Source organism: Coccidioides immitis, assembly GCF_000149335.2.
Source record: "Coccidioides immitis RS genomic scaffold supercont3.5, whole genome shotgun sequence".
Taxonomy (NCBI): Eukaryota; Fungi; Ascomycota; class Eurotiomycetes; order Onygenales; family Onygenaceae; genus Coccidioides; species Coccidioides immitis.
In genome coordinates, this window is record NW_004504307.1 from 1,601,884 (window position 1) to 1,626,663 (window position 24,780).

Below are 24,780 nucleotides of genomic sequence, written 5' to 3' on the forward strand. Positions count from 1 at the left end.
TTACAGTGATAAAAAAAACTCTGCTTATATTATAGCAGATCAGATTATATAATACAAGTCTGCTTTTATACTTTATCTTGACATCCACAACACTAAGCTTAACTATAATTTATAATCACCACCTACATTACATCAAGACTGAAAAAAGAATATACAATAAAGAATGATAAGAAAAAGAGAAAAGAGTAGCTTTTGTTAAAAAGCACTAGCAGAAGCACTGCAAGAAGCTTATATAAGAGAAGTAAAGAAAGTTTGAGAAGATGTCTGCTACAGAACTCTTTCTCATGCATGTAATTATTAATAATACAGATATTACTAAGACTATAATAGGTAATAAATGCTAAGATTACTCTCTTATTACTTCTCAAGCCATACAGAAATATAAGCTTGAGTATATACTTATCTTTAAACAAATACTAAAGAGATTCAATACAAAGAATTACAAGATAATAAGATATGTAGTGAAAATGAATCTGAATATTAGAAAGCATAAAATGCAAGAAGTCTTTACATATAAAGTTTTTTAGTTAAATAAATGTAATATAATACTAAAACAATCCTGGCTGTAGTTTAAAATAGTTATGCTGAACAAAGAAAAAGACATACTCTGATTCAAGCTCTCTAATATTATACTGTTCACCAAACATCTAGAGCAGACAGCTCAAGATATAGAAGTATTGCAAATCTCAGCCAGCAGCTTGATAACTTAATATCAGAAACAGAAGATTAAACAAGCTTATGTTTTTACTACTAGTTTAATTAATATCAACAAGATTCTCTGTGGGAAGAATTATCCAGACTTTCACGTAAAATTATTAAGATAATACCACAAATTTCTAGATCTTTTCAGTATAAAGAATATCAACAAGCTATCTCTCTATTACAGATTCAGAATCAACCACCAGATTGAATTGATAGCAGAGAATGGAAAGAAATCTCAGCTATCATGAGAGCTACTCTATAGCATGTCACAGAAAAAGATTCTAGTTTTACAGAAGATACTAACAGATCTACTGAACAAGAAATTTATCTGAGTCAGCAAATCTAGCACAGCTGCATCAGTTCTCTTTACAAAGAAGTTTAGCAGCAGTCTATATTTTTGTGTAGATAATCAAGAACTAAATAAGCTGATCAAGAAAGATTAATATCTATTGCTTCTAATTAACAAAACTCTGGAACAGATTAGACATATCAAATAGTTTACAAAGCTAGATATTATTTAAGTATTCTATCAGATACAAATATTAGAGAGTAATAAATAAAAAACAGTCTTCTAAACATAATACAAGCTCTTTAAATAAATAGTTACTTTTTTTAAGCTTGCAAATGCTTTAAGCATCTTTTAGAAATATATTAATTAGATGCTCTGTAACTATCTGAATAAGTTCTGCTCCATCTATATAGATAACATCTTAATCTTCTCCACCAGATCATACAAAGAATATCAGAAGCATATACAGAAGATGCTACAACTTTAGTTATAAGAAGCAGACTTACATATTAATATTAGTAAATGTGAGTTTGAAGTCACTTTAACAAAATATCTGGAATTTATTATTAAGACTGGCAAAGATGTACAAATGAATCTTAGAAAGATACAAGCTATACTGAAATAAAAAGCTCTTACAACAGTCAGAGATATGTATAGCTTTATTAAGTTTACAAACTTCTATTAATAATTTATAAAGAACTTCTTTAAAATAGTAGCACTGCTTACAGTACTAACTAGAAAAGACAGTAAATTTAAATAAATCAAGAAATATAATAATGTCTTCAAACTTCTAAAGAATATGTTTACTACTGTATCTATTCTTTTACAGTTTAATGCAAGCTGTAAGACAGTAATCAAGATGAACTTCTCAGACTATATAATAGAGGGCATGCTCTTGCAATATGATGAAAAAAGCATGCTACAATCATATATCTATTTCTCAAGAAAGAATACACCTGCTGAATATAACTATAAGATTCATGATAAAGAACTATTAGCTGTAGTAGAATATCTATCAGAATAGAACTTCAAGCTCTATAGTATCAAGAAATTTAAGATTTTTACTGAATACAAGAATCTAGAGTACTTCATGACCTGATAATATCTTAATAAAAGACAGATATAATGAATGAATACTCTGAACAACTTTAATTTCCAGAGTGATTACCATTCTGGAAAGCTCAATACAGAACCAGATATGCTCTCATAATATAATTAAGATATACTAGTCAACACTGATAATAAATAACTGAAGAATCAAGAAGCACAGCTACTAAAGTCTTATATAATCACAAACAGTGCAATAGCCTGTCATATTACTAGAGTAGACAATACAATAAAGCTGTTATTAGTCAAACACTGAAAACAAATATACATTACAGATATGCAACTTCAAGAGATAGAACAAGCTCTCAAGAACAAATACTTATAACTTCTCTCTGAGCTTCTAGTAAAGTTATCTGTATCAGACTGCTCATTTAATAATAATAATGAGCTCTACTTTTAGAGATGGTGCTGAGTTCTAGATTTCAAAAAGTTACACACATGAATCATGCAAGAAACTCATGATTTTGTAATAATAAGTCATCTGAGTAGAAAGTAAATAATCTCTATACTCATGCATAAATATTTTTAGTCTAAGTTTGCTAACAATATATGATGCTTTGTATAAAACTGTAATCTCTGTCAGACAACAATAATATAAAGAGATTATCAGAAAAAGATGCTGAAGCCTTTGTTTATTTCTGATTAAATCTGATTAAAACTCTTAATGAACTTCATTATTAATCTACTAGAATCAGAAGAATGTACAAATATTATAGTTATTACAGATTAACTCACCAAAAAAGTTATCTTTAAATCATGCAAGAATATTAAAGTTAAAATAGTAGTTCAAGTTTTTATACAAAGCATATACTGCTGTTATAAATTATCTATAGCTATTGTTTTCAATCAGAGATTATAATTTATAGATGACTTTTGAATTTATCTGTATCAGCTGTTGAAAATCAAGAGATATTTCTTCACAACTGCATACTCTGAAACTGATAAATCTACAGAACACATGAATCAAATATTAAAGACTTATCTTAGAAAGTTCATTAACTTTATACAGAATAACTAAGTCTAATAACTGCTACTAGCAAAGTTAGTAATCAATAACTATAATACTATATTAATAAAAGCAAGCTTTTTCTTTCTGATACATAAGTATAATATAAGCTCTCTAAATCTCAAAATCAATATCTTACTTATAAGTCAGTCTCCATGCAACTTTATTGAACAAGCAGAGATTATTATGTACAAAATGCAGAATACTACCAAATAAATCCAGTTTATAATAATTATTATTCAACAAAAACAAGAAAAGTATACTAACTGTAACTATAAAGCTTTATAAAACTTTAAAATAGAGAATAAAGTCTGACTAGATCTGTACAACATCAAGACAAACTGTATAAGCAAGAAGCTAGATGTAAAGAATATTAAGTTTATAGTTATTGAGATAATTAACTTATATAGCTAGCACCTGAATATATTACTGGAGATTTACAATATCTTTTATATGCAGCTTCTCTATCTAGTCACCACAAACTCTTTCTCTAGCCAGCAACAGTCAGATTAGCAGCTGCCAGAGATTACTATTAAGAAAGAGAAGAAGTATAAAATAGAAGAGATTTTCAAGAAGTAAAGAAACTATTAATATCTTGAATATCTCATCAAATGGAAAGAATATGCACACTTAACATAAAATAATACCATACTTATAAAGAAGACAGTAACTCTTGACAGATGAGAATGCTGTAAGTATCAAGACAAGATCTCTAGCATCTGTAAATATCAATAACAGCACAATATCTGAAGAGCAGAAAAGAGATATTGTAGAGAGTTGGACCTTTATTCTTCTTGAGCTGAACTCTTGATAGCATGTTATGTAGAAGATTTTCACACTATTCTCTTTTTGGCTTAGTGCTACACACTAATGTTGTGAATATATCATATATATACTTACCTATCATTCTTTCTCTCTTTCTTTCTAAGCAATACATTTGTGTATATAAAGTCTTAGCTAGTAACAAGTTCAGCTAGGCTTATGATACTCTATATCTCAAAGTTCAAGGCCTCTGGAGAGAGATATAGTGTTATGAATGTAGGCCTAAATCAATCAAGCATCAGATAATATCAGATGTTCAGAGAACATTATATAATCTATAACTCTGAATATATAAGAATCACACAGTTCTTACAGATTATGGGAATCTCAGTGTTCAGTCTTCTAGTTAGTAAATCTATACATTCTACACATAACTCTCTTCCATCAGTTGTGGACATCAGATCTACTTAGCTCTTTTGTACTCCAATTCTAGAAAAAATCTATGAGATCTACATTGGACTCCTCTAATATATATTTAAATAATTCTTATAATTTACAAAGTTTATTATATCTGTATAGTATCTTCTTTATTTTATAATGATCAAACATAGACTTGTTAGAATATAAAAAAGCAAAAAGTTGAGATTTGTATGTGTATTTTAGTGTTCTACTTGCTTGGTTGTTCTGCTCAGTTGTGAAATACATTATATCACAATCTCTGTTAGTTATATAGACAGATGAATAAGATTAAGAATTTTATAAAATAAAAACTTAAGAGCTTATTATAAGACTTAATAAAAAAACTTAATTAAATTATCAAGATCTATAAATACAAAATAATCAATATTATTATTATAAAGAAGTAATATCAAGATATTTTTGCAGCAGATAAGAAAAGTAAAAATACAAGAGATTTACTTACAGAATTTTATATAAAGAAGATCTAACTAGAAAAATAGCTCAGAATCTTATTATTCTGTCTGCTGAGCTTATTAAGTAATCTATTATTGTTAATCTCTTAATTCTACAGTCTCTAAGCCTGCATTATACTTACAAACTTCTTCAAGATGCAGCAATTGTGGTTCTCATAAGCATAAAAGAACAAGATACTCTAATTCTAGTGTAATTTTATAATTTAATTAAGTGTTGTTGAGCATATATATTTCAGGTTGAAATCTATTCAATTACTACATGGTGATTTTAGTGTCCTGCTTGCTTAGGTGTCCTGCTTGCTTAGGTGTCCTGCTTGCTTAGGTGTCCTGCTTGCTTAGGTGTCCTGCTTAGTTGTGGATTACATTAGTATTTATTGCAAGTTCAAGCTTCCTCTCTATCTCTATAGAGTTTCTTGCATTTTTATTGCAAACTGATGGCATAATTGCACGTTGAAGTGGCTTGATTAGAAAATTGAGATGTTTTGAATTTGGTGGCCGACTTGTTTGGGTGGCCAGGTCGTATGTGGGTTACGTTAACTACCTAGCTCTACTAAGTGGTTGTCTTTCAAAGCTTGACCCTAACTACCAATTCATAATCCCTAGCTTCTTCATCTCAATTATTGCCTATGTTTAGTTAGTGATATGGTTACTGGTCATCGGTATCTCCTTGTTCTCATTGTGCTCTTATTCACTTCCTCCTCCGCGAAACTGACATCGTGTTTTCCACCCAGTCACTGCAATTAATCCAAGAACACCACAAAGATGGAGGCCTACGACCTTTCAGACACTTCGTCGAACCTGAGTTCTCCGCCAATGTCTCCAGTTCCTCCGTCAGAGTTCTATCCATCCCCTCCTACTTCCCAAGGCCTCGGAATCATTCCACCCATAGTCTCCGAACCACCGATGCAACCAACTCCGGGACCGCCAACAAGCACCAATAAGAATACCAATAATAGGAGAAGGCGTGCGGTGCCACCAAAACCTCGGATATCGCGACATCTTGACCTAGGCCTTGTGTCGCACAAGGATCAGAACGATCATCTGGAATTGCTGGTCTCAGCGCTCCAAAATAAACGAAAAATTGTGGTTGTCGCCGGAGCTGGAATCTCGGTTTCAGCTGGCAGTATGTATCTTGTCCGCACCCATTAATCTAGGATACTGTGCAAATACTAAAATAGCCATCGCTATAGTTCCTGACTTCAGATCGTCGCACGGATTATTTAAAACGCTTCGGAAAGACCATAAATTGAAAGCATCCGGGAAAGAACTTTTCGACGCGTCGGTTTATCTGGACAGCACGATGACTTCTTCTTTTCATGATATGGTTCGTTTGTTGTCAGATATGGCGGCCACCGCAAAGCCCTCAGCTTTTCATCACCTATTGGCGCGGCTTGCGAAGGAGGATCGTTTGCTGCGTTTATACACACAAAACATAGACGGTATTGACACATCACTGCCGCCGTTAACTACCGAAGTTCCTCTGAATTTGAAGGCCCCATGGCCGCGCACTATCCAGCTCCATGGCGGTTTGAAGAAAATGATATGTCAAAAGTGTAGACATACATCAGATTTCAAGGCCCACCTCTTCCAGGGGCCTGATCCCCCTCTCTGCCCTGAATGTTGTGAAGAAGATTCTCATCGCATGAGTACGGGCCAGCGGAGCCGGGGCGTTGGGAAGTTACGACCTCGAATTGTGCTCTATAATGAACATAACCCTGATGAAGAAGCGATTGGGTCTGTGGTGAGGGCTGATCTACGGACAAGACCCGATGCCTTGGTGGTAGTTGGGACGAGTTTAAAAATCCCGGGGGTCCGCCGTATCGTTAAAGAGATGTGCCGTGTAGTCCAAGGGAGAAAAGATGGAATTACCATGTGGATAAATCACGATTCGGCTCCTGTTGGAAGAGACTTTGAACACTGTTGGGATCTCGTGGTCCAAGGTGATTGTGATGAGGTTGCCGAACTTGTGGGTTTGAAACGATGGAACGATACAGGCGACGAAACTTTTGCTGCCTTCTCGGCACCTGAAGCTGAAAGCTTCAAGCAAGGGCACGGCAATAATATCGCTGTTGTGGTTCCTCGTTCCATAGCCATGGCTCCCAAAGCAAGGACGCATATAACCCCAGTCGAAATGCCTGCAAATCCCGCTACCAAATACCATCCTCTCAAAAAGCCCCTTGACGGAAAAGCAGAGAAGCCCCCCAGACAGCGCAGGACTCCACATACGAACAAATCCCCACCTCAAAGAAAGCTCCCATCAAATTTCCGCGTTAGCAAGCCGAGTAATCAGGGTGAGAAAAATAACGTCAAGAACATTTTTCCTGACATGCAAGTCTCAACAATTATGCATCCAATATCCCCGGGTGCGGCACGAAATAATGGTCCCATGTTCCCCGAGTTGGTAGCGTCGTCTACATCCCATCCCCCAGCCACTACCCCGTGGAACGACACCGAGATTATTTCGCCTATAGGCAGAATACCTGCTGATATGCAAAAGATCCTCATTAGCCGAACTAATGAATGACAGGTTAGATTCTGCTGTATTCCTATATTACTTTGATGCCTTTAGGCCATTCTTATAGATATCATCCGTCCTTAGGTTTGGAGTTGATGATCTTAGAGCAGTTAACATATGTTCTTATGCTCCTGGGTGATTGAAATTCTTATCCTTCTGTTAAGTTCAAGATCAGTAATTTTCATTGGTATGAAGGGATATCCTGCAGTAATAAAAATTGAGAGAAAGGGACGTGATGGAGAGATCAAAGACTTCACAAGCAAAGCACCGTCCCTGCGTGCATTTCCCGGCATTGTGGTGTTTGAATAAAACCCCACCCGCACGACTAGAGGATGTTCTCCTTGTTTGGAATTGTGTCTGTACTTGTTGGGGGTGGCCATCTGTTCTTCTCGGTTCCTATTTGTGAATATGTTGCAATGCCTACATGAATGCTTGCTGTTAAATGCTAGTCTTATGATATAATAGCCTTTTGCCAATATCATCCAGGCCAAATTGTTAAACCCCCCATACCTGTAAGGGGCGGCATCATCCGGTGGTGCCTTCTGGTGTAGAGATGTACACCTTGTTAGATATAGGCGCTGAAATCAGCTAGTTCCAGTTCTAGCGACAAGCTCAGGCCGCAACACAGGTAAAAAAGGGTAGAAGTAGTATGGGCTGAATACAATGTGTGTATGTTATATATTCATGACATACTGACCAATCCAGCCAACCCGATTGCCATAAGCCAACCCAAGGAAAAAGAATAAGAAATACCAATATCAATCGCTCTCACTGTCTATCCCAGAATCTAGGTTGAAGTGTTTCTTCCTCACCATATCACTCTTGCTATCTTCAGAAAGTTCCTGCTCTTCGGTTGCATCGTTACCATCATCATTCACTTGTTTTTCTGCCACGCCAGCCATTTGAGTGTCGCTATCATCATCGTCACCATCATCATCATCATCGTCATCATCATCCTCCTCTTCCTCTTCCTCCTCCTCCTCCTCTTCTTCTTCAGCATCATCCTCTTCAGTATCATCTGTGTGCAGCCCGCCTTCCTCGTTGTATGGCATGATCCCGCATGCCTGTAAAGAATAAGTTACCTCTGAATTCTTGACATGTCTGTGGTGGCCTGTCTCTGGTGTGTGTTGCTCATTGTCCCTCTTCTGTCGCTTGATAATTGGCTCCTTGTTGCCATCATTAACACAAGCTTTCTCCTTAGCTGATGCATTTCCTTGGCTTTTCTTCTCATTCTTACTTTGTCGCTTCTGCACAGCGGTTTCCATATAGATAACCAATTCTTGTTCCAGCTGGGGACGGAATGAGTCAAATTCAATTTCTTTCAGTGCAGATAGGACATCTTGTGGGGTGATTGTTTTCTTTTCTGTTTCCTCATTCGCACTGGAAGACCAAACTTATGTCAGTTACAGGAGCTAGCGAGAAAAGAGGGGAAGTGCACTACTATTACTCACTTGGAAGAAAGATATGATACAAAGACTGTTGCTGCCTTTGTGATTGCCAGCAATGCATCTTTTTGGATGGAAGTATTGGGCGGCAAGGCTCCTTTAGCTAATCTCTGTGTCAGAGTCCGTGGAAGAAGAAAATCCTGCAAAGTGTTCCAATGATGAGCCATAGTTAGCAAGACTGACATATTCTCAAAGATTAATTGCACGTGGAGACTCAGTCACGCCTCAAGTTGATATTGAGAAAGAATGTGGGCCAAAAGACTGAAGACATATTATCAAACCCATACTTCAACATTCACCCCTAACTCTGCAGCATGCTGCTTTCCACTTTTCACACAAGTGTCAACCTCCAGGATGCTGATCTTATTTTCAGCATTATCAGTGGATTTCTGGGTAGCCATGGCTTGTTTGACATGCAGTTCCAGATAATAGCAGTCTAGTGCAGATACCTGCCTTTTCGATGTTTGTGTTTTTAAAATAATACTAATATGGAGTACAGAGTACTCCGTCCTAATAATAATAACAATAATAATATGTTTTTCAGAGATATAATAAGAATATTTACAATTCTACTTAAAGTTCTCTTCAAGTGCTTATTTTTTTTGAAAGCTTTATAACTTTTTTATTTAAAAATGCATTTATTAACTAGTTAATAATACAGCATTTTTGCAGGTAAACTAGTTAGTGAGCAACACAGATCAGGGGACCTCATAAATAAAGTTTGCGGACCTCATAAAAGTCATGTGATGCTGACTAAGGAAGTCCATCTTCAGTACTATAAATACCATACGTGTAGCTCTGCTGTTTGAATTTTCAAATTATTTACAGTTTTCTTCGCACACATTAATTGATTGGGAATTGATTATCCCATCTGATTACAACTCAAGTGCTTGCTTTTGCCTTGAACCTTGATGAATATCTGAATACCACTGAACATGGATATGCATATGTTGTTAATATTGCTGGTCGTAGTAGGGAGGAAGCAGAGGATATGATACACACAGTTAGTTATATTAAGTGCTTATGAATCACTTGGCAACTGATTGGTAACTGATTAGTAACTGATTAGCAAATGATTGTGTTACGCACTGTTGTGTACTCAGGCAGGACAATCTCTCCACTGGCAACACCCTCAAGATACCATTGGTAGTAGGCCTATCAATTCAATCATTTTTTAATCAATTTGCATCAGATTCATCAAAATAACACATTTAACAGCTAAATCTACTCACATTATCGCGTAAATGAGCCATCTTCGCCAAAAGGGGGGGGGGGGGACTGCTTGGGAAATGCTTGGTAAAGGTAAGAAAAAAAACTTACGTGACTGTTTTTCTAGAGGTGCGCTTTGCTTAATAAGCATCACGTGACCTTTACGAGGTCCATCTTGGCTTACATAAGGGGTCCGGGTCATCTGTGTCCTGCTAGTTAAGTAAGTTAGTTAACTAGTTAACCTAACTATAACTAACTAACTAACTAGTTCACTAACGTTATTGCAACTGGATCACCTTATGTAATGAGCAGTGTGGTGCATTTTTAGTTCCTCTGAGCTGAAAGGTACAGTACATATGGAGTAAGTTCACTCCCAAAAAAAAAAAGAAAAAAAAGAAAAGAACAAGAAAAGAGAGCACACCTCAAAGAGCCAGAACAAGGTTGAAGGGCTTGATAGAGCTTGTCAGTTAGTACACCAGCAAAATGGTGAAGCTTGGTATGTACATTATTGGAAAAGAAAATATTTTTAAAGGCTTTGATGTATGGCATACCTCTAAAACTTACTTTTTTTTTTTTCTTTCAGGCAAGAGCTCAAAGAGGACGCCGGTCCGTCTGCGTCACAAGATTGAAAAGGCCAGCACAGCTAAACAGAGGAAGCAACGGAAATTAGCAAAAAAAGTTTGTTCCATTCAGCATATATGTGTATATGTTCATGGTGTAGATGCTGACTATTTGATATAGAATCCACAGTGGCGCTCCAAACTGAAAAAGGATCCTGGCATTCCAAACTTATTCCCATATAAAGACAAGGTTCTCCATGAAATTGAAGAGCGGAAAAGGTTGAAGGAAGAAGAAGCCATGCGATTGCGCGAGGAGGTGCTCCTTCGGCGTCGAGGAGTCGGTGGCGTTGATTCATTGCCCGATGCCGAATTAGCTCATGTCGAAGAATTAGACAGGGCCCATGATCTAATAGATGACGAGATGGAAGATGGAGATGACCCCGGTCCTATGGCTGCTTTATTAGCGTCGGCGAAAGCAAGAGCGATAGAGTACGCAGAACAAAATGGTGACGAACAATTCCATAAAGTGGATGAGGACGTCGACAAAATCGAAGATGAGAGCGGCTTCGGTGGCGACAATATTCTGTCAGTGAAGCCGTCTTCGGGTCCAGTCTTGATAGAAACCTCGAGACGAGCGTTCGATAAGATGTTTAAGCAAGTCATTGAAGCCGCCGACGTGGTATTATATGTTTTGGATGCGCGAGACCCTGAAGGCACGAGATCCAAGGAAGTAGAACGAGAAATTATGGCGGCAGACGGTGGATCGAAGCGGTTGATATTAATCCTGAACAAAATCGATTTGGTTCCCCCGTCGGTATTAAAAGGCTGGCTCTCGCATCTTCGAAGATCCTTCCCAACCCTACCACTAAGGGCGTCAACTGGAGCACCGAGCTCGAACAGTTTTGACCACAAGCAAATGACAGTGAAAGCGACAACCGAGGCTCTATTGAAAGCACTAAAGTCATATGTTCATAGTAAGCAGCTGAAGCGTTCAATATCAGCGGGAGTGATCGGCTATCCAAACGTTGGAAAATCGTCCGTCATCAACGCACTGGTCTCACGCCTAAACCGGGGTGCTGCTTCAACATGTCCGGTTGGGGCAGAAGCCGGTATTACTACAAGCTTAAGAGAGATCAAAATTGACAACAAATTAAAGCTTATTGATTCTCCCGGGATCGTCTTCCCAAACTCTGATAAAAGGAAACCATTATACAAGAAGCTTAACGAAGAAGCGCGCCTAATCCTCCTTAATGCAATTCCGCCAAAGCAAATATCCGATCCTATTCCTGCCGTTGCGCTTCTCCTGGATAGACTGTCCTCCTCCGGCCTCATCTCCAAAATGCTTGAGTTTTACAGTATACCACCTCTGTTCCCTCTTAACGGAGAGAAAACGAACGATTTCCTTGTCCAAGTTGCCAGAAAACGAGGACGGTTGGGCAAGGGGGGTGTGCCAAATATAAATAGTGCTGCGATGACTGTCATCACCGACTGGCGGGATGGCCGTATTCAGGGATGGCTAGAGCCGCCTATGTTACAGGTTGCTTCTTCCACGGATTGCTCGTCTACAAGCATTGGATGGGATACAAAAACAATCGTGTCTGAGTGGTCCAAAGAGTTTAAGATGGAAGGTTTATGGGGAAATGAGGATTATCAAGGAGATGAAATGATGGAGTGAACACGTCACTTTTCCGGAGCATAGTTCTTTTGTTTATTTTTTATCAGCGTCAAAAGATTCAGATTCTTCTCTCTAGGAAATATTCAAATTCTAGATTATGAAAACGAAACACCATGTTATTTTGCAGACCTATGGTGTATTTTCTGCCACAGGCTCAGCTATTGATGTCGAGTCAGGGTTAATGAGATCCAGCAAAAGCTTTGCCGCAGCACTATTTCCTTGGAACCCATTGTTGCCGTCCACCTGTGGGCACTTGGAGGCCAGTGCTCGGAGTGTTTGCATGTGACATCGTAACGTATCGATGAGTTCGCCTCTTCTACCAAAATCGCTAGCTTCCACCAACGCGACCACAACAAACGGATTTGGTCCTGTTACCCACGACATTATACCTTGTTGAATATGCTCATATAGCAGGGCATGAAACTCTAAGGGAACCTTAGTCTTATCCACGCAACGGCGTGCGGCATTATACCGACCACCTTGTACTAAAGCCTTTAACATGCGTCCAGCACTTGGCGTACCCATGTTTTCCGGTTTTGATCGCACGGTCGCGGCAACAGCCTTAAGAGCTGGTTTCTTATCACCATGAGCACTAAAGAGCACTTCTGTAATACACCGGCAGCCAGAGCTTGTAGCCACAAGCGATTCCGCAGTCGAAGCGATAAAATGGAGCATAGGAAGTGATGCTGCGTTAATCAGTTCGTTTCGACGGACTGTGGGGTCTTTCTTTGATGTCCAGGACCTGATTCTGCAGACTTCTTCGAGAATTTCTTCGTCGACGCTGCCGAGCAACCACGACAATTTTTCCCCTCCAAAAAGGTAAAGTAAAGGTATTCTATGGGATACATCATTGACTTGGCGGAGTAAGTAATCATGTCGCTCTGCTTCTGGAAAGCTCTCACCAAATAGTTCAGGAAAGATCAATTTGGCTGTGAGTTTCGTATCATCAATCACTTCATAGGCGACAAGGATAATGGTTCGGGCATGCACGTCCTCCACTAGCATCGAAATCATACCACGATATATTCTCAGCAATGATTTTCTATCCTTAGCGTTCGAGTACGCAAGGACAAGACACATCAACCTCGACCCCGATTTTGTAAAAGCCAGATTTTTTACCAGGCTTCCGTCTTCATCTCCTTTCAGAAGCTCCATGAATTCGGTGGCCTCAGCGCTACCAGGCTTCGCATTTAAGAAGTACTGGAGCATTGCATCGTGGAGCATGGTAAAACCCGTCGTTTTCTTTTGAATGAACTGATTGATGGACCCAAACAGATGCTGCATAATGGGATTTCTTTTTTCAGGAGTTTCCTCCAATATTTGCGACAGTTGTGCGGTTAGTTGAGCAGCAGCATCGGTCTTGAATAAGGCGAATTCAGGGCCGTACCATTCGCGGAGAAGCATACTCCTCTGTATGGATGTCGCCGTTATCCGGTAGATATCATCCAGAATCCAAGATGCTTCTGGGTGCCTCATTAATTTTCCAACATTGCCATAGAACTCTGGTATGATCATGTTTCTAATTTCTGAATTTCCATGCACAACAAGTTTGGCCAGTAGAAATTTGCCGTACTTGCTTTCCGCTAATTCTCGATAGGTTCCCTTTAATTCCACAGCAATCGCTTTCCGTTGCTTGGCGGTGCCGTACTTCAGCGCAGTCTGAATAACTCTCACAGCATCATGCTTGAACACAAATTCATTCACACGGCCAGTGATAATACTGTAGAGCTCTGTGACTAATTGCTCCCTTTCTTCACGAGTGACATGTGATTTCAGGCGCAATCGTTCCCATATTTTCTTCGTCCTAACAATCAAGTCCGAGTTTGGTTTGGCTAGTTTTCGTTGCCGGGCAAGTAACTTCTGCTTTATGTTTATATCATTCGACATTGCTATTGCAGATTTACTTTTAGAATTGCCCTTGTGAACAGCAAGGAATAGAAATACATACCTTGACCGCGCCTACCCGGTGAAGCCGCTTTTAAAGGCGCAATTAAAGGCCGATTGCTTCCGTCAATAAGTGTCCCTCCATTTTGGTGCTGTACTTCTTCCCCAGGTGCCCCAGATTGAGAGTTCGGCGATAGGCTTTGGGTATCGGAATCAAAAGGTTTGCTCACAGCTTGGGTCTTCGCTTGCTTGGCTTCGTTGAGCTGTCTGTCGTGGGGTGTTGGCGACAGCTTTTTCAGTTTGCTTCTTTTCCTGGCATTGTCCTGGGTGCATTGGCCTGCACGCTTGATTCCAGACATTTAGTCACACTATTTATACTGTGCAAAGGTGATATATTTTGCTCAGCCAAGATGATGGGCTTGCGGGACGTTTTGCCTCTAGACAGAAAATAATTTTTATTTGATGACTTGTGAAGTTTGCACTGTTTGCATGGTGAGGGAACTTGTCTCCGGACTAAAAGTTGGGTGGGTCGCTTACATTCATTGGAAGCTTTCCCCGAGAGTTCTATCAGCCGTGCTCTGTACTCGGTATGGAGTGCTTACCTTTATAACTACGTTGGCTAACCGTGACTTTCTCTGCATCTAAATACTTGCATCAACTGAGATCTTCCTGAATACAGCCAGCTATGGATGACAGCATTGATGTGGACGATCTTTTCGGTGACCCCAATTCCTTGGAGTTGGGCCTTGCCGCCTCTGCACCGACCTGGAAAAGTTTATCTCAAAGATTTGACGAGTTACGGCTTTCGGGATGCTGTCGGTATGTTTGCTTTCTGCTGTCGCTTTGCGGAACCCCTTTTGGGAGGAAACTGAATTGCTAATAGGAAATTAGCCTGGTCAAAACTGGGTGCGATCGCGTATATCTCCAATGACGGCCAAAAGGTCTTCTTACAAAATATTCTTTGCAACGCAGATGATGGTGAATGGTCCTTATGTGATGGGAGGTTTCGCTGTAAAATAGCAGAAGCACAAAGTGGCCATACCTTTATTCACCTCTGCTGGCATGAATCAGGATCTGATCTTGCAATTGTGGATTCTTGTGGCCGAGTCATGATTGTGTCCATGTCCATTGCACTTAATGCGTTTGCTGTCTCACGCTCAATAGTCATTGACCCCGATGATGATGGGAACCAGCCAGTTGGTTTGATGTGGCTTGGTGTGAACCGGCCTGTAGGTGCCGTGAGCTGCCTTGCTAGACTTCTGGAAGCAGTCATTGACCAATAGCCTTAGGTGCATGCATTCAATAAAGCCTCCAAAACAAATGGTCGATGGGTATATTCTCGTTATGTCCGTCGCCCCCTAGGCCCATTTCATCCACTCAACAAATCCGCTTTGGTATGTGTGACTCGATCGGGTCATATTAGACTTCTATACCAAAGCCAGGACCCCAAGTGGAATGAAGTACACGTGGATCTGCAGACCGTTTCATGTTCCGACGATATCTTGACGCATGCTGCGCTTTCCGCTTCTCAAGGTTCTGCTCTCACCCTGTGCTATGTGCTCAACCGCGCTCATTCATAATAAAATAGGTGGGTCGATCTTAATGGTCACGTACTCTACGCAACATAGGCTTTTTGTATATCGTGTCCACATCAAATGGGACGCCGCACCCGTTGATACAACGCAGCAACAGCCAGTTGGTTTTAGTGTGGCACAGACACCAACAATCCAAATAACTCATATTAGGACCGAAATTCAGAGAAGTGTGTTCCAAAGGGCTGACAATGATTATGAACGTTCGCCCTCTGCCAGGGTGATGCCTGTTCTCACTCATCTTGACATTGTTGGGATAGCGTCAGATGGTTCGGCTGGGTCATATGTGGAACCGTACATCCTAGCGGCTTTTGCGATTCCCGTGTCTGCCTTGGAAACTCAGCGGCAATTCAACGGCACTTCTAGTATCGTTCGCTGGGCTCTTGAATCGACCGGCCAAAGTACCCACTCCTCTTTTGATGAAATACCCCCAAAAAGGCAGACATTTAACCTGACAGTAAGTTAGTTTACATTCTTCGATCCTAGGAAGTGTGGTCCCCACTAATACTATTTTATTAGCCCAAAACTGAACTCACTAGATGGGATGATATACATTTTGATAAACGTGTGCTTTCAATTGATTATTTTGAAGCTGGGAGTGTTGTTTCCCTGACATTTGATGATGGCAGCATTTCATTTTATGACGCAAAAACCATGAATGCAATTAGTGATAATGAGGATCTTGCAACCATTTCAAGTATGCCTCAAGCAGGGTTCAACCTCCCCAATATTGGATGCAGTACGCCTATTCTATATTGATGTGGTTGTGTCGGCCTTCTGCTAACTTTTCCAGTAACTTGCATATCTTTTTCTCCCAATGGCTGCTTAGCCGTAACCCTTGATGAGGATTCTGAGCTTCACCTTCATGTTATGGAGCATTCATTCGGGATAGAACATGGGATGTATAATGATGGTATGGTGGCTAATGTATGTGAGCTACATGATGCTGTCTGACATCTATATTTATAGAACAGTTTGGTGCTGCTGTAGCTGCTCTTGCTTTAGCATTTTCACATGCATGTAGCAATGACAGCAGCAGCGACGATGTGATGATGATTGCAGCCCGATCTCTCACTCCTGGTAATGCACATGTTCAAAACCATGTCATAAACATCGTTGCTGATTGTTTCTAGATACTCGAAAAACATTTATCACTGAAGTCTATCATGCCTTATCTGTGAATGCTGACTTTACAATCGAGCAAGACAAGCTTATGAACAATCCATATATCCAAAAGTGCTTTAGTATGCAAGCTGCTCTTGGATTTAATGGGCGATTGGAACAGCGCAATCTTGCTGCAGCTATACCCTGGTTTACATTACAGCTGAGGCAAATTTCCATTCTCTTTGCGTATTTTCTTCACTTTAACAAAAGTGGCAGCGATTCGGAATGTCATGAGCCAGGTATGGGACGCTTGAGATTATTACTTTTGGGGGGCAGTATCTGATATGTGGGAATCTCTAGATATATTACGAATGGTGCTCGGCAATGTGAGGTGGGCTCTTGATCTGGCGAAGTATCTTATTGACGACCTGTTTGAAATAGCTTCATCTTTTGACAAACATTCAGGTGACCAATCTGGTAAGGCGGTGAATATTATTGTTTCACTCTACATGATCTCGTTGACCTTAATTTTTTCTCTAAGACAAAAAATTAGAGTCGTTTTCGATGCTTCTCGTCCTTTCCAGCATCCCTCGTGCATTCCTCAAGTATATATGTCGCGGCCTTCGAGGGATACCGAGCAGTTTTCGGAGTGCTACGAACCTCAGTAATGAGTCCTTTGGCGTATATTCTAATATCGTAAGGCTCATCGAAGAGTCGCCTTTGAGGGTGGATGTATACGAAAAATTTCTCTTGAGCATCGATAACGTGATCAAATACACCTATCAAAACGCTGGTTTTGGAAGCACTGACAGGTCTACCCCAGAGAGGGATTTACTCATCACCGCTAGTGTCCCGCCGGTGCTGCAGCCAGCTGTTGTGACTATTCTGACAAATACTATGACTTTGATTCGACCAGATGTTGACCTATTGCATTTATGCACTTGGGACTACAGCTGGTTAGGGATCGATGATGACAAGTTAACAAGGCTATTCCGGCGGCGGAATGAAGTTGATATTCTCAAAAAAACAATAACCCAACTGGGGGAGCCACAAGCAAAGTCAAAGCAACCAAAGAGACGATGTGCAAGGTGTTGTGCGGTCTCCGAAGATACAACATCTCCCAAGTCTTTAGCTTCTTTTCGCTTGCTTGTGAAAACAGTTGTTCTACGGACATGTATTTGCGGGGGGGTGTGGATGGTGGAAAATCTCGATACCATCAGCAGAGGGCCAGTATCCGCGTGGAAATAATCAGGACAACGCGTTTTAAGTACGGAGTACTCCATACAGAATGCATTTGCGGGGGGTAGCCAGATCTCAAGGGTTCTAGTTAAATATACACCCGCGCTCCACACTAAGTTCTTGATTTCTTTTGAAAAATTATAAATAATGGCTATTATACTCTGTACAGGTTTGGTTTAAATGTACAGAGTGAAGGCTTTTAATTCACACCTTCGTACTCCGTACATTAGGTCAGATTTAAATTTGTACTCTGTACAGAGTACGGAGTAGATGGCTAAAAAGCCATTGGGTTGTTGCTAATGTTCATTAGTGCACACTACTCCGTACTCCATACGTAGTTACTCGTTACAGAATTCATGCTTGACAAACTTTGCAAACTTCAAAATAGCGAGGGGAAAATTTTCCGAACCTCCCAACTATGAGAAATCGTCACACTATCCTGCTTCATAAAGCATCAGCACTGCAAAGGCCGTGCTGTTCTTATCAACATCGGAATCTCAACCTCGGTCAAGCGCCTCATTGTATTCCCCCCAATGGATCCTGGCGGAAGCAGGCGAGTACTAAGTCACCCGGAATATCAGAGGCAAGCAACTCTCAGAAGGATGATGCAATTGGGCCGAAACCACTCAACCGCCCTCTAGGTTTACCATACCCTCCTCAGGTTGGGCAAAACACAGGAGTTGATAGTCGAACGCTTCGCCAGCGCAAAGCTGAGTTTATGAATCACGAAAAGCACATGGAACGCCGCATTCAACTGTCTGTACCGTTCTCCCCATCTTGTTATATTCTTTAGGTATAAGCTAATATAAATCTATTTGGATTTAAATATTAATAGTGTGAAGGAGTTTTCGAAACCGTATTTTCGTGAATGGACCGGGTTGCGCTACCAAGAAGGAAAAACTTTTCTATCAAACCAGCGTATCTTTAAAAGTGACAAAGCACTTTTCTTCCCAAACCTTTTTGGACGAACGCTAGATCGGTTGAATCCGTTACAGCATACCACCCCAGTATTTCGAGGGAAAATCTCTATTGTCAGTGTCTTCTCAAGTCTCTGGGCAGAACAGCAAGCTGCTTCTTTTGTTGGTATAAAGCAGAACCCAACGTTGCATCAGATACTTCAAGGGTCGAATGAACTTGTGCAGCAAGTACAAATCAATGTCGAGGATAATTGGTTAAAGGCTCTTCTTATCAGGAGCTTCACGTCAAGACTGCGAAAGAAGTTACCTGAAGCACAACATGGGAAGTACTTTCTAGTGACGAAAGGGTTTACAGATCAATTGAAGGAGCAAATCGGGATCATAAACGGCAAGGTTGGATACGTATATCTTTTGGATGAAGTTTGCCGAATTAGGTGGGCCGGCAACAGCGTTGCCACTCCACCTGAGATGGAATCTCTTAATAATGGTCTGCGAAGACTGGTTGAAGAAAAGCGGAGGAACATGAGCATAGGTCAATGAATTTGAAGCCTAGATCTGCACTGTGGTCAATCACTCCAACAGCAACCAAAAATGTACGAGACACATCGTGGGGCCGATCATGAGAAGTCTCTCCGGACGGTACACCGTACGTCGTGTCCATTAGCGTCCCAAATAAGCAAGGCTATTGATCATCGTATGTACATATATACGACTATAGCATTTGTACGAGTGTTTCCTGAGTGAAATCCTGCTCCTAATTCAGTGCTGAAATCCGCTTATTCTTCTCTTGATCAATTGGTCGATCGATACTCGACGGTCAACGAAGAATAGCAGTATCAACGAAAATACAACAACATTAGAAAACAGATACCTATAAAGATACCAAGAAGGAGCCCATCTCTCCTTCTTTTGGCTCCGATTTGGTTTATCAGCGAATTCACTCCAGGGACTTGACTCGCAGCACCGATTATTCTACGGTTTATGCTCGCCAAGGTTTCCCTCTGCAAGACGAAATTATTGTTAACAGCATATGCCTGACTAAGGACACTGTCCATCATATTGTGGCTATTATCCAGATGTGCCCGTTCTTCCAACATATAATCAGCTTCCGCAATTGGTGGATTTGACGCGCGGTATGCGCTAATATCTGAGCGAATATTAGAAAGCAAGTTCACACGATCGCGAGTTTCAGAGATAGCATTGTGCAGGCGTCTAAGTTCATGTTGATGCTCTTGAAGAACTGCTCGGTGTCGGGAAAGATTATTTTGTTTCAAGGCGGAAGCGGTTAGGCCAGATTCCGAATCCAAAAGTCGGGCCAGTTGAGAGATGAGATATTCACGCTAGGGATGGTTATTAGTACTTGCGTTTGGAAAACTAGACCCAAGGACCTGTCGCACACGCTCAAGGAGATCTTTCAATTGAACTTCAATACGTTGTTCCTCTTCCGAAGGCTGAGCGGGGATTTGAGCCGCGGAAGCGTACTGGGCATAGGTATGGAATAACGACTCGGTCTAGGTAGTTAGCAAGTGGCACTCATGAAGAAAGCACTCCTCAGCAGCATATACCTGAGTCTCAAGCGATCGAGCCTGTTGGCGGAGTTGGGCCCACCCATTACCGGTTGATGAAGACATTGTCCTATTACACAAGTTTCGAAGGAGTAATGGTCAACGTGCTAGAGGAGTTTAGCCCGTGCATCTTAAAGATCATGAAGCTTGTAAGTTTGATATCTCGTACGAAGGCTTCACAATCAAAAAGGCCGTGATGTGACTTAATAGGTCTTGGGGTTGAGCGTTTTCAAAACTAAAGCCTTGTCGGTTAGTCACGTGATGCTACTCGCCTATCCACGTTACCAAAGACTTCAGCCCTAGCCCACAAAATTAATTGCGATGCCAACCCCCAACTTCAAGTCGATATCAACACGACAACTTCAAATCCGCTCACCATGGTACGTTATTAATTGCGCTTTGATACTTTGCATTGCTAATAGATTTAATAGTCGACCATGAAGGTGAAGACCGGCCAGCTCTGGGGCAAAAACAAAGACGAGCTTATGAAACAGCTCGATGAGTTGAAGACGGAATTGGGTCAATTGCGGGTTCAAAAGATTGCTGGTGGTGCCGCATCCAAGCTTACTAGAATGTGTGTCAGAGAAATGTCTTCCAATCTGTGGATTCCAAAATATGGTGAACTGATAAAAGGTTTTTGTTGATTCTGGGGATAGTCACGATCTTCGCAAAGCGATCGCACGAGTCCTCACAGTCATCAATGCTAACCAACGCGCCCAACTCCGACTTTTCTACAAGAAGAAGAAGTACCTCCCTCTTGATCTCCGACCAAAGCAAACCCGCGCCATCCGCAGACGACTCACGAAACATGAAGCTTCAGTTATCACAGAGAAACAACGAAAGAAGCAAATGCATTTCCCGCAGCGCAAGTATGCTGTGAAGGTGAGAAATTTTGATAGTAGGCCTTTTCTTATGGATATAGCTAATTAAATTTGTGCCAGGCTTAAATTTGGAGTGGTTGCGGAGTATATGTTTCAAGCTTTCTTATCATGATAATATGTTGCAACATGTATCTAAAACGATGCACTTAGCAACAATGATGAAAATCACTTTAGCTGTCCTCCCTTTCACCATTCCAGCTGTTGAAGCTATTCCATCTTAACTGCTGCTAAACTCCTGCACATGGCTACTTTTCCATGTCAAGGTTTGTGTCGTCTTGTCCTAATACAATACCTTCCCTAAAAAACGAACCATATCTGGATTTAGTTTCGGTCAGCCTGCCTTTGTTACGGCTTGACACCACGAGTTTCATACTTTGATGTCGTCTACACTGAGTATTTTGGGGTCAACTTATTGTTGAAACGCTACTATAAAGATCAGCAAGGACTTAAGCCTATTAACTTCTATAGCAGGCCCCTCAGTCTTAGTTGCGTTGGAGTTTCAAGACACTGTGCAGGTTTGGTTGGAAGGAGCCCGGAGTAGGGTGGTCTGTGGATAGCAGGAGGAGTTAAAAGGATTTCTCTACAAGAGATTGGAGAAGTCTACCAGCCAGATGGCCAGGCATCAGAGAGTGCACCAGTGCAAACTATACTGGAGATCGGGGGGGGTTGGGCAGTGGTGGAAATATGGTTAAGCCATCACAAAACATTTTCCTGTGAGCAAGAGGAGAGCTCACCTGATGATAGAAGTAATCAAGGGACAGGCCATAATGTAACCTTTCACAGAAAAACAGTATCTTACGTGAAATTTCAAAGTAAATTACGGAGTACTAAGCTAAGCTATATATAACTTAACTATACAGTAAAGCCTCTATATAACGAATCAATTTTTGAAGTCTTTCAGTTTGTTATATAGAGGGATCCGTTATATAGAGCTAGCATACAAAATACACTCTAATATCCTGCTGCTGCTGATTTTCAAGCCTCTGAGCCTCTAATCTTCTCTCATAATGATTTAACTGTTGAATTAGCTCTGTATCTCCCTTATCCTGCTGCTCTTCATACAAGCAAAGCTTTTTCACCATGTCATCAAGACCTTGTTGGAGAGGGAAGAATTAAGAGTCTTGTGAGAGTGTAATTTCTTCTTCTGCTCAATCAAAATTATGGTTTAGTGGGGCATTTTGGTCTTTTTTGGCCTTTTTATAATGATATATTAAGAAATCTTGAGAGATATTCAACAAATCTTGTCGTATACAGGTTAATGAATATTTTGTATGGAGATTTAATTTTGGAAGAGATTTTCATCCGTTATGTAGAGGATTCGTTATGTAAAGTGATCATTATATAGAGGCTTTACTGTACCTAAGTGAGTTATTAATGAAGCAACTATGCGGAGGAGCCTGTTGCAGGAACTTATTGTCCCAACCCCTGTCTCTGTATGAAGTACTCTGTACACCCGAGCTTGTAACAATGGGAAGTTTGAGAAAACCTTAACTCCACCTGAAAGCCACTTGGAAGCCATGATCGCATGTGCAGAGATTTTTCGTTGTTGATCAACATAAGGCTGAAAATAGCGCATTCACTTGAGAATCAAGCCTTAGCTTGAGGTACATGGATGCATACAATAAGAGGTTCCTCAAGCACCTTATTCAAGACCCATGCTTTCTGAAATTCTTCCCTAATTACCCAGCGTAGTTAAATTCCCAAACTAAAGATAACAAAATGGGATCAATGTCGAATTTCTCTGGTCCACCACAGGTTCACGCCTTTGATGGCCTCCTGTTTGACTTTGATGGAACAATAATAGACTCCACAGAAGGTTGGTTTCAGGAAGACTGTATATTGGAATTATTGCTGACATCAACTTCCTGTCGCACAGCAATCGTGAAGCATTGGCACAGGTCAGTATGATATGGCATGTTTATGATTCTACTAAGCATTTTATCTTGTCTCTAAACATTAATAGAATAGGACAAGAAATTGGCGTTGACCCAGCAATGATCCTTGTGACATCCCATGGCCGTAGAAGCATTGATGTCCTAAAGATCCATGCTCCAGAAAGAGCCAACTGGGAATGTGCGTATCGTGTATATCAGCTCACCTTATGCTCTCTATACAAAATGCATGCTAATTCCAGACTTGCCCAGATGTCAGCTCCGTCGAGGGTCGGATTCCCAAAGAATACGGTAGCGATGCCGTCGAAATTCCTGGTGCAAGAGATATTTTAAATGCACTCGATGAGGCAGGGGCACCTTGGGCAGTTGTGACATCTGGAACCCACGCTTTGATAAATGGTTGGTTAGACGTGCTGAAGCTTGCGCGCCCCAAGAACCTTGTGGTCGCAGAAGACGTGAAAATTGGAAAGCCAAACCCTCAGTGTTATCAGTTGGGGCGTTCGCGGCTTGGGTTTGACGAGAACTCATCAATGCTTGTCATCGAGGATGCCCCGTCGGGTGTCACAGCGGGCAAAGCAGCGGGCTTCAAAGTCCTAGCGCTTGCTACAACCCATGATCCCACCCGATTGAAACAGGCTGGGGCTGACTGGATTATACGAGACCTTCGAAGCTTCAAACTGATTAAGCATAATGGTCAAGTCCAAGTAGAAATACGCAACTGTTTGCAATGGCAATAATACTAGATTGCTCTCGAGATGTTCATACTTTCCTTCTGATCTAAGAATGCCATGCCACGAAACTAACAAAAGCCCCCACAATCGGTACATAGAAGTGGCTCGTAGACAAGTAGAAGAATATATCCTTAAGCTATGAGGAACTACTCCGTAAGAACCAGGTTAAACACAGAGATCCAAGACAGGACAACTGTCAAGAAGAAAGCGACGCCCTTTTGAGACAGGAAGAGGGCCAATTAATGCTATGTAGAGTCGAATATATGTAATTTTTGATTTGCAAATACAAACGGAATTAAAATCCTTTTCTTTTAAAGAGAAAAAGGAGAGGAACGCTTTGGGCTTTTTATCAAGAGGTTTCCATCCTGCCAGGGATAATTTGAGCCTAATGGAGCCTATGCCCGTAAGATAACAGGTGTACGGAGTACTCCGTACAACGAACTGCTTCTGTTGTGGAACATCAGCTGGATAATTTAGAGTGGCTTGTGCAGCAAGTTGAAAATGTAAGCTACATCTGAGATCATTACCCACCGGCAATTCGACAGGGCTGTATGCTTTTGCCATGGAAGATAATGCTGCGGTATTCTCGCGTATGCGCGCCGGCCGGTATTCCCAACTTCCCCGTCTTCCCACTAGCTAACTCTCCGTAACCAGTTAATCGTGTCCCATTCCAACCCGACCAGTGATGGAGCCAATTGCCGCCCTTTTGATCAGGGACCAGCCAATGAGGATCCATGCCTCGAAACGGTCTTTTCCCGCCCATCCCTCTCCCC

General features: G+C 40.8%; 9 protein-coding genes across 14 annotated transcripts; 6 read left to right on the top strand and 3 right to left on the bottom strand.

Annotated features, from left to right (window-relative positions):
* The first annotated feature begins 5,383 nt into the window (after window positions 1–5,383).
* Window positions 5,384–7,775, top strand: CIMG_08957. Of its 2 annotated transcripts, XM_004444779.1 has the most exons (3): window positions 5,400–5,457; window positions 5,530–5,921; window positions 5,989–7,775. In XM_004444779.1, the coding sequence occupies exons 2-3, from the start codon at window positions 5,561–5,563 to the stop codon at window positions 7,320–7,322; spliced, it is 1,695 nt and encodes a 564-aa protein (XP_004444836.1). In that variant the 5' UTR covers window positions 5,400–5,457; window positions 5,530–5,560; the 3' UTR covers window positions 7,323–7,775. The 2 variants fall into 2 exon arrangements, with proteins under 2 accessions (XP_004444837.1, XP_004444836.1); XM_004444780.1 differs by having other exon boundaries at window positions 5,384–5,921.
* Window positions 7,755–9,182, bottom strand: CIMG_08958. Of its 2 annotated transcripts, XM_004444781.1 has the most exons (3): window positions 9,046–9,182; window positions 8,765–8,898; window positions 7,755–8,693 (listed from the first exon to the last, which is right to left on the bottom strand). In XM_004444781.1, exons 1-3 carry the CDS (start codon window positions 9,157–9,159, stop codon window positions 8,072–8,074), a joined length of 870 nt encoding a protein of 289 aa, XP_004444838.1. In that variant the 5' UTR covers window positions 9,160–9,182; the 3' UTR covers window positions 7,755–8,071. The 2 variants fall into 2 exon arrangements, with proteins under 2 accessions (XP_004444838.1, XP_004444839.1); XM_004444782.1 differs by lacking the exon at window positions 9,046–9,182 and having other exon boundaries at window positions 8,765–8,953.
* Window positions 9,183–10,358: 1,176 nt separating this feature from the next.
* On the top strand, window positions 10,359–12,330 carry CIMG_08959 (GTP-binding protein). The gene is made up of 3 exons (XM_001239337.2): window positions 10,359–10,463; window positions 10,551–10,645; window positions 10,709–12,330. Exons 1-3 carry the CDS (start codon window positions 10,451–10,453, stop codon window positions 12,200–12,202), a joined length of 1,602 nt encoding a protein of 533 aa, XP_001239338.1. The 5' UTR covers window positions 10,359–10,450; the 3' UTR covers window positions 12,203–12,330.
* CIMG_08960 lies at window positions 12,230–14,454 on the bottom strand. Of its 2 annotated transcripts, XM_004444783.1 has the most exons (3): window positions 14,151–14,454; window positions 12,682–14,091; window positions 12,230–12,570 (listed from the first exon to the last, which is right to left on the bottom strand). In XM_004444783.1, the coding sequence occupies exons 1-3, from the start codon at window positions 14,443–14,445 to the stop codon at window positions 12,332–12,334; spliced, it is 1,944 nt and encodes a 647-aa protein (XP_004444840.1). In that variant the 5' UTR covers window positions 14,446–14,454; the 3' UTR covers window positions 12,230–12,331. The 2 variants fall into 2 exon arrangements, with proteins under 2 accessions (XP_004444840.1, XP_004444841.1); XM_004444784.1 differs by having other exon boundaries at window positions 12,230–14,091.
* Window positions 14,455–14,663: 209 nt separating this feature from the next.
* Window positions 14,664–18,284, top strand: CIMG_08961 (RNA polymerase II Mediator complex subunit Sin4). 3 transcript variants are annotated; one of them, XM_004444786.1, is made up of 10 exons: window positions 14,664–14,905; window positions 14,970–15,315; window positions 15,376–15,619; window positions 15,675–16,135; window positions 16,198–16,417; window positions 16,472–16,591; window positions 16,648–16,758; window positions 16,812–17,081; window positions 17,143–17,259; window positions 17,324–18,284. In XM_004444786.1, exons 1-10 carry the CDS (start codon window positions 14,772–14,774, stop codon window positions 18,028–18,030), a joined length of 2,730 nt encoding a protein of 909 aa, XP_004444843.1. In that variant the 5' UTR covers window positions 14,664–14,771; the 3' UTR covers window positions 18,031–18,284. The 3 variants fall into 3 exon arrangements, with proteins under 3 accessions (XP_004444843.1, XP_004444844.1, XP_004444842.1); XM_004444787.1 differs by having other exon boundaries at window positions 16,198–16,375; XM_004444785.1 differs by having other exon boundaries at window positions 14,739–14,905; window positions 14,970–15,324.
* A 130-nt stretch (window positions 18,285–18,414) lies between these two features.
* Window positions 18,415–19,696, top strand: CIMG_12254 (F1F0 ATP synthase assembly protein Atp10). The gene is made up of 2 exons (XM_012358310.1): window positions 18,415–18,777; window positions 18,857–19,696. The coding sequence occupies exons 1-2, from the start codon at window positions 18,440–18,442 to the stop codon at window positions 19,476–19,478; spliced, it is 960 nt and encodes a 319-aa protein (XP_012213733.1). The 5' UTR covers window positions 18,415–18,439; the 3' UTR covers window positions 19,479–19,696.
* CIMG_08962 (vesicle transport V-SNARE protein superfamily) lies at window positions 19,457–20,690 on the bottom strand. The gene is made up of 3 exons (XM_001239340.2): window positions 20,504–20,690; window positions 20,336–20,449; window positions 19,457–20,278 (listed from the first exon to the last, which is right to left on the bottom strand). The coding sequence occupies exons 1-3, from the start codon at window positions 20,567–20,569 to the stop codon at window positions 19,775–19,777; spliced, it is 684 nt and encodes a 227-aa protein (XP_001239341.1). The 5' UTR covers window positions 20,570–20,690; the 3' UTR covers window positions 19,457–19,774.
* Window positions 20,691–20,838: 148 nt separating this feature from the next.
* On the top strand, window positions 20,839–21,980 carry CIMG_08963 (60S ribosomal protein L35). Its single transcript, XM_001239341.2, has 4 exons — window positions 20,839–20,883; window positions 20,935–21,077; window positions 21,160–21,385; window positions 21,445–21,980. The coding sequence occupies exons 1-4, from the start codon at window positions 20,881–20,883 to the stop codon at window positions 21,448–21,450; spliced, it is 378 nt and encodes a 125-aa protein (XP_001239342.1). The 5' UTR covers window positions 20,839–20,880; the 3' UTR covers window positions 21,451–21,980.
* Window positions 21,981–22,949: 969 nt separating this feature from the next.
* CIMG_08964 (HAD hydrolase, family IA) lies at window positions 22,950–24,032 on the top strand. Its single transcript, XM_001239342.2, has 4 exons — window positions 22,950–23,200; window positions 23,261–23,282; window positions 23,348–23,457; window positions 23,529–24,032. The coding sequence occupies exons 1-4, from the start codon at window positions 23,104–23,106 to the stop codon at window positions 24,011–24,013; spliced, it is 714 nt and encodes a 237-aa protein (XP_001239343.1). The 5' UTR covers window positions 22,950–23,103; the 3' UTR covers window positions 24,014–24,032.
* Window positions 24,033–24,780: the final 748 nt, after the last annotated feature.